This window comes from Mustela putorius, unplaced genomic scaffold, assembly GCF_011764305.1.
Source record: "Mustela putorius furo isolate JIRA1106 unplaced genomic scaffold, ASM1176430v1.1 tig00000127_pilon_pilon_pilon, whole genome shotgun sequence".
Taxonomy (NCBI): domain Eukaryota; kingdom Metazoa; phylum Chordata; class Mammalia; order Carnivora; family Mustelidae; genus Mustela; species Mustela putorius.
Window position 1 is genome coordinate 4,586,716 of NW_025421288.1, and position 8,231 is coordinate 4,594,946.

The following is an 8,231-nucleotide window of genomic DNA, read 5'->3' on the forward strand; positions in this document are numbered from 1 at the left end:
TCCATTTGTGTTGTTGCAAATGGCGAGATTTCATTCCTTTTGGAGGCTGAGTAATACCCCATGCTGTCCATCCACCACAACACCTTTACCCATTCATCAGTCGATAGACACTGGGGCTGTTTCCACAGTTTGGTTACTGTAGAGAATGTCGCAATAAACATGTATCCTTTTGAATCAGTGTTTTTGTTTTGTTTGGGTAAATGCCCAGTAGCGGAATTATTGGGTCATAGCGTAGTTCTATTTTTAATTTTTCGAGGAATCTCCATACTTTTTTTCCACAGTGGCTGCACCAGTTTGCATCCTCTAGGTTTCTTTTTTTAATTATCTGTTTTTAATGATTTAGTGATTTGCCCATGGTCATGTATCTCAAGTTGATGTTGGAACTTGGATTCAAACACAATCCTGTTGATTCTGTCTCTCTCTCTTTTAAAAAACTTTATTTATTTGAGAGAGAGTGACAACACAGAGGGAAAGTGAGAGGGAGAAGCCAACGCCCCGCTGAGCAGAGAGCCCCGTGTGGGGATTCCAGGACCCCGAGATGAAGAGCAACGCCCAACCTACTGAGTCACCCAGGTGCCCTATTCTGTCTCTTGATGGCCCTGTTCACTCCCCAGGCCTCATGCACATGGCCATCACCACCCCATGCTGCACCTGCAAAAACCTCCCCACCTATTTTCTGTGTCTTTTCTTCATCCTTCCACCAAGGATGGTGGCACCAAGGATTTGACACCAAGCCAAAGCTGCCTTGGTACAGCAAACGTAGTTCTTATGAAGGGCAGAGGGCTTAGCTTGCTCCTCTGCTTAAGTTCCTCAAGGCTGTCTGTCCTCAGACTGAAGCTTGGCTCTGTCCTTTCCCTTAACTTGGCTCCTCGATCTTCATGATGTCCTCGCCTGCTCCTCAGGCTCGACAAGTGCTGTCTTCCCTCCATACTGGGCTCCAGGAGAAGTCAACATTTAAACTTTTCTCTACTGTGTATTGACCCAATTATGGTGTTAAAGGCTTTAGAGGGATTATCTATTTTAAAATTTCATTGGTCTAGTAGTTAAATTCTTTGGTATTTAAAGCCAGGTATGCTTGATCAGAAAGCCAAGCTTTTTAACTTCCATGGTGACCTGTATCTACTTAACGTTTCCCAAATGCATGGTGCTCTCTCTGGTATCTGGAATTTTATATTTGTTGTGTTCTCTCTCTCTCTTTTCAAGATTTTATTTATTTATGGGGTGGGGAAGGGGCAGAGGGAGAAGTAGGGAGTCTGATGTAAGGCTTGATCCAGGACCCTGGGATCATGACCTGAGGGGAAGGGAGGTGCTTAACTGACTGAGCCACTCAGGTGCCCCCTTGCTGTGGTCTCTTTATATCTCTTTTATCTCACTCACTTATCCTTATCTTCCAGGTTCCAGTTGAGACAACACTTCCTCCAGAAAATATTCTTGGATTCCTCCAGACTGGTGGAGCTTCTCTGCTATTTCCTCCCATAATATCCCCATCCATATCCAGCACTTTAAATTTTGTACTGAAATTTCCTGTTTTCTAGACCTCCTTATAGACTATATATTATTTGAGGGCAAGGACAGTGTCTTGACTTTGCTTTCCTTTTCCAGGATGAAAGATGTCTCAGTGCACCATTCTCCCTGGTTCTCTTTGAATTGTCTTCTCCTATGAGGCCATGAGTGTCCTGACTTCCACTCCCACACATGCAGCCATACTCCCCAAACTGGACCCATGTAACAGAGTTTGTCATGGTGGGTTTTGTTGGGGTGCATGAAGCACGCCTCCTCTTCTTTACACTCTTTCTCACCATGTACCTGTTCACCTTGGTGGAGAACCTGGCCATCATTTTGGTGGTGGCTTTGAACCATCGGCTACGAAGACCCATGTATTTCTTCCTGACGCACCTGTCCTGCCTTGAAATTTGGTATACTTCAGTGACAGTGCCTAAGATGCTGGCTGGTTTTATTGGGGTTGGTGGGGGCAAGAATATCTCCTATGCTGGGTGCCTGTCCCAGCTCTTCATCTTTACCTTCCTGGGGGCAACTGAGTGTTTCCTACTGGCTGCCATGGCCTATGACCGCTATGTGGCCATTTGTATGCCACTCCGATATGGGGCCTTGGTGTCGTGGGGCACCTGCATCCGTCTGGCAGCTGCCTGTTGGCTGGGGGGCCTCCTCACACCTATTTTGCCTATCTACCTCATGTCCCAGCTGACATTTTGTGGCCCCAATGTCATTGACCACTTCTTCTGTGATGCCTCGCCCCTGCTAGCCTTGTCCTGCTCAGATGTCACCCTGAAGGAGACCACAGATTTTCTAGTCTCTCTGGCGGTGCTTCTGGCCTCCTCTACGGTCATTTCTGTGTCCTACGGCAATATCGTCTGGACGTTGCTGCATATCCGTTCAGCTGCTGAGCGCAGAAAGGCCTTCTCCACTTGTGTGGCTCACCTGACCGTGGTGAGCCTCTTCTATGGCACTCTTTTCTTTATGTATGTCCGGACCAAAGTGGCATCCTCCATCAACTTCAACAAGGTGGTGTCTGTCTTCTACTCCATTGTCACACCAATGCTCAACCCCCTCATCTACAGTCTTCGAAACAAGGAGGTGAAGGGAGCTCTGGGCCGAGTCTTTTCCTTCAGGTCTTGGGTAGGTCAGTGAGGAGGCAGGTGGGGACCTAGTTTCCTTGACTTGGCTTTTCAGAAGGAGGGTGGAGAGGACTATGGGAGAGAGCAGTGACCTGCGTAGTCAGGAACCATGGATTAGGTATCAGTTAAAGTAAAATGTTCATCTGCTATAACAAGAGACATCTAACTATAATGTGGTTTAAAGAGGGAAGATTTCCTCTTTTCTGCACCAGTCCAGAGTGAGTGTTCCAGGCTGATGAGTGGCTCTGGTCAACAGGCATTCAAAGAACCAAGTTCTTCCATCCATAGGGTCAACATCCCTTAGGATGCTGGCAAACTGAGGGCTGTGGGCCAAATCCAACTCAGCACTTGTTTTTAAGGACCTGGGAGCTAAGAATGGTTTTTATACTTTTAATACTTGATTGTAAACATATCAAGAGAAGAATAATATTTCATGATGCATAATCCTTTAATAAAATTAAGATTTCAGTGTCAATAAATCAAGTTTTACTAGAATATAGTCACACCATATTTGTTGTCTATGACTCCTTTTGTGCTACAGTGACCGAGTAGTTGGTCACTACTAGTAGAAGCCCATTCTAGGGGCTTCTTGTTATTTACATGGTGAACACAGGGTTCTAGAGAGCAAGAAGGCTGAGGATAGATCACAGAGGAAAGAACCCCCCCGTCTTAAAGTTTCTCCACTAGATGTAGAAACCATCATTGGTTTCTTGGTAAGAAGCTAGCCATAAGTCACATCTAATTGCCAGGCTGCTAAAAACAGTCCTTAGCTAGGCAGCCAGATACCCAGCCCCAGTTTGATTATTGTTGAGAAAAAGGAGAGGACAAATCTTGGCAGCCAGCCGTTTCCACCACGAAGTCCCCAGAACCACAGCAGATTTTCTGTGTGATCTATGTACTTATTTCTTCGTAGCTACATTGTCTGATTTGAAATACAGATGTACCTGTCCCTTTCACCAAACTGCTTTCAAAATGCATTGAAGAAGATGCATTGAAGAAGATCTGTATGACAGATCACTTGAAGTAAGCCTTAAAAGACAATTTTAACTCAAATTATTCCCTACACTTAGATAGATATACTCTTAAACATTTACAATCACCATTTGAATGTTCATTCCAGAAATTATAGAATATGGAAGAGGAAAATGTGGAGCTTGACAGGGTAAGGATGGATTTTCTGAGATGGTGTTTCTTGTCTGGCCAAGAATGGACACATTATATGACAGTGTTCATAGGATCACGGTCTCTACACCCCTGCCCCACCTGGTATCTTAGCTGTTGCTTAATGCTTGGTAGAGGGCACAAATCACACATTTTGAAAACCATCTCATTTGTTGAATATTATATATAATTTATTGAATATTACATATGTGCTTTGTATTCTTTTGGATGATGGTAAGATGCGTAAATAGTGCAAAGATGAGAACCTTTCAGGATCAAAAAGAAGAATTCATATGAATGAAATAAGAGCAGAACTTTCAGACACCTGACCTGAGTAGATTTGAACACAAAAATGCATTTGACTTTAAGATTTCTGGCTGAGGGAAACAAAGCAAAACATACTGGGTATATAAAAGAGTTCTCCAGAGAAACAGAACCAAGAAGATCTATCTATCTATTACCTATCTTTATAACAATAATAACTATCTCTCTATTTAGATAGACTGAGAGGTTTATTATAGGTATTGGCTCACACAATATGGAGGTTGAGAAGTCCCATGATCTGTTATCTGCAAACTGGAGAACCAAGAAAATCAGTGGCATAATTCAGTCTGAGCCTGAAGGTTTGAGAATCAGGGGAACCAAAGGGGTAAGTTGTGGTAAGGCCCAAGAATCAGGGGCACCAATGTCTAAGGGCAGGAGAAGATGGATGCTGCAGCATCGGCCAAGAGAACAAATTCTCCCTTCTTGTTCCTTTTTGTTCATCCAGGCCCTCGATGGCCTAGATGACTGATGGTAACTGTATTGAGGAGAGCAATCTTCTTGGTTCAATCTACTTATTCAAGTGCTCATCTCCTCAGAAAACCCCTCATACACACCCCCAAATAACATTTTAATGACAGTCTGAGCATCCCTTAGCCCAGTGAAGTTGACGTAAAATGAACCATCATACTGGGTCACATTCTCATTTACGGTTCCAGAAAGAACTAAAATTCAGGCATACGGAATGCTTTCTGGATTTTGACTCTAAGAACAATTCTATGGGAAGTAATGGTAAAGCTTAGAATTTTGAGCTTGTGGAAGATAAACTACTTAAAATGGTAAAAACTCAGAGGCATACTTTTAGAAAAGATTCTACGTATGTAAAAGTTGAGTCTTACTTTAATAAAATCTGACATGAGAAACTGAACTGATAATATAGGTCAACTATACTTCGTTCAAAAAAAAGAAAAAAAGAAAAAACTGAAAAAAAGAAGCCTTTGTGAGTGTGATTATTTACACTGTGAAGCAATCACTCCCTTAAAAAAAGAGCTGCCTACCAGCATCTGGAATGCTGGTGATGACATGATATGTTTAGGTATTGGCAGAGAAAGCTTTTCTTTTTAATTATAATTAATTAATTAGCCTCTGGCTTTGTTTTTGCATTATAATTGAAAAATATCATATTACTTTCAGGGGTACAACATGGTGATTCAATATTTTTATGTATTATGAAATGATCACCTTGGTAAGTCTAGTTACCATGAGTCACTAAACAAAGCTAGAACAATTCCTTATGTTGTACATTACATCCTGGTGACTTATTTTATTTATTTATTTATGTCATTTAAAAAATATTTTTAAAATTCTTAAAATAAACATATAATGTATTATTAGCCCCAGGGGTACAGGTCTGTGAATCGCCAGGCTTACACACTTCACAGCACTCACCATAGCACATACCCTCCCCAATGTCCATAACCCCATCACCCTCTCCCCTCCCCTCCCCCTGGCAACCCTGTTTGTTTTGTGAGATTAAGAGTCTCTTATGGTTTGTCTCCCTCTCAATCCCAGCTTGTTTCATTTATTCTTTTCCTACCCCCCAAACCCCCCATGTTGCATCTCCACTTCTTCATATCAGGGAGATAATATGATAGTTGCCGGTGACTTATTTTAAACTGGAAGTTTCGAAGGCTGAAGATTTTAAAGCCACTACTAGTGGGAGATCGTTCCACAATGACGATAAATTATGAAATCATGACAGATATGTATTCTTGTAAGTAGGGCATTTCTGAGAATATGATTCCTTCTTTGGGGGATACAAAAGAGACCCAGAGGTACCCAGAAAATGTCACATTGAATAATTTGAGAGAAGACAGACTTGGGTTTTCTTTTTTTTCTTTTCATTTTTTAAAATTTAAATTCAATTAATTAACATATAATGTATTATTGGTTTCAGAGTAGAGGTCAGTGATTCATCAGTCTTGTATAAGACCCAGGGCTCATTTCATCACGTGCCTTCCTTAATAAGACTTGTTTTTAAATAATTTTTTAAATTTCATTTTTATTTATTTACTTATTTGAGAGAGACAGAGACATAGCAAGAGGGAGCATGCAGAGGGATGAGGAGGGAGAAGCAGACTTTCTGCTCAGCAGGGAGCCTGATGTGGAACTCGACGCCCAGAACCCTGGGATCATGACCTGACCCAAAGACAGACGCTTAACCAACTGAGCCACCCAGGCTCTCCAAGAGAAGTAAGACTTATTGAGACGGAATGCTGTGAAGAACGCTGCTCACCTTGTTTTTCCTATTCTGGGGACCTAGATATCGATTTAATTGTTAGTTAGGGACTACGTGGGGGCCATCCTGGAGAAGGACCTTTGGGTTGGGGCTTGGCGTGAATGACGGGATCTGCATACTGAAATCAGAACTCGGCAGTTCCGCTGTGTGCCATTACGTAACCATTGTTGAAGGCTTTGATGTGGGTCTATGGGACACCATTCTGTGGTTCCACATTCTTTTTATCGTTTACACCTGTGTTGGGATTCCCATTCCTTTTTTCAGAGGTCTTAATCCATGGTTGGTCTCTTTTTCAGTTTTCACATGTGAAGTCCTTGGAAATCCTTGACTTCCAAGTTGTTTGTCAAAACACTGGCTTTGGCTGTGGGATGCTACAGCTTTCTGTTCATTATTTTTTCTTGTAATTTTCTTTTTTTTAATGTTTCAATTTTTTAATATAGATTTTAGGACAGTTTTCTGTTTTTCTAAATTGAACCTTTCTATCTATATCCTTGTTTCCATCGATGGCCTCATTGTCATGATCTAAATATCATTCTTGGCCAGTAAAACGTAAGCATTTTAAAATGGATCTCATTTCCCAGAAACATGGATACTTTGATACCTTGAGACGGTCTCTGTAGTGCCCTTCAGTTCTGTCCCTCCCCAGAGGGCAGTCCAGGAGAATTAACGTTTAATTAATTGATGCCCAATACTTTGTGGGCTTCATTAGCACCCCCACACTCCCATGGAAGTCGAGGGGCTTTATTCAGAGCAGACTTTTCTCTTGGAGCAAGGGTCTCATAAAAGTTTCAGTTATCCAGCAAAGAGTCAAGACGTCCAGGTTTGCCACTCCGTATAATTTTACCTATCATGTGCCGTTACCTCCTTTGCACATGAAGAAACCGTTATACAGAGAAGTAATGTAACTAGTCCAAAGTCACAGAGAAGGAAACAGAGACCTAGGTCTTTACACTTGTTCATCGAACTGCACAATGATGCCCGCATAGATTGGTCCCTTCTTGGCATCATTTCCCTTCTTGTAAAAAGACAGGGTGGATAGGTGGCTTGAAATACCAACCTTTGAGTGTTTAGTATGTGCCTGGTACCCCCCAAATTTTTTCACTTCATCCTCACATCAACCTAGAGCGAGCCTTACAGTCTCATTCGACATCAGTGACACCTGCGGCTCAGAGAGATTAAGCCACACCCCGAGGTTCACACAGGTGCAACATGGAGGCGCTGGGAGGATCTGGGCCAGGACTCTCTGACTCCATCCCACTGCTCTGCCTCGCTGCCTGCTCTGTAAGATCTCCTCCAAGGCTAGCTTTGCAGACATTGACTTTTTCATTCAGCAAGCAGCTCTTCTGTCTTCTCTCCATGCCAGACACTGGCTGGCTGCTGAGCGGCTGCAGGATGAACGAGACAGATGCTCCCATCGAGGACAACATTACGGCAAACATGTCTCATGTCCCTTTGATGGTAGAAGCCGCTAAGTGACAAGGAGGCATGCAGGCCAGTGTCATAGAGCATGTTGTCCTGGTGGCCAGCCCAGGAGGGCATCCTTGGGAACACAGCACTCCCTATTGTCTGCTTCTGACCTCCCCCAAGAGGATGCTTGCCAAGCATTTGTTCTTTTGTGTTCTCTGGGTGGAGAAAGGTGATGTAGCGTTTGGGAAAAGAGAGGCAGGACACGAGGCCTGCTCCCAATGCTAAGATGATAGAGACCTCCACGACCACCACGTCCTTGCCTTGAGTGCTCATGTGGGCAGGGATGAAGGGGGCCCAGACACAGGAGCACACACACATGCTAAGAGTGATATGCTTGCTTCTTTGAAGGTGTCAGGCAGCCGGCAGGCGGGAAAGGCCACCAGCAAGCTGACCCAAGTACCCCAGCA

The 8,231-nt window shown here is 43.2% G+C and overlaps 1 protein-coding gene across 1 annotated transcript; it reads left to right on the plus strand.

The window, feature by feature from the left end:
* Positions 1–1,357: 1,357 nt before the first annotated feature.
* Positions 1,358–3,133, plus strand: LOC101683863 (olfactory receptor 6Q1). The gene has a single exon (XM_013048477.2). The coding sequence runs from the start codon at positions 1,696–1,698 to the stop codon at positions 2,647–2,649; it is 954 nt and encodes a 317-aa protein (XP_012903931.1). The 5' UTR covers positions 1,358–1,695; the 3' UTR covers positions 2,650–3,133.
* The last annotated feature ends 5,098 nt before the right edge of the window (positions 3,134–8,231 follow it).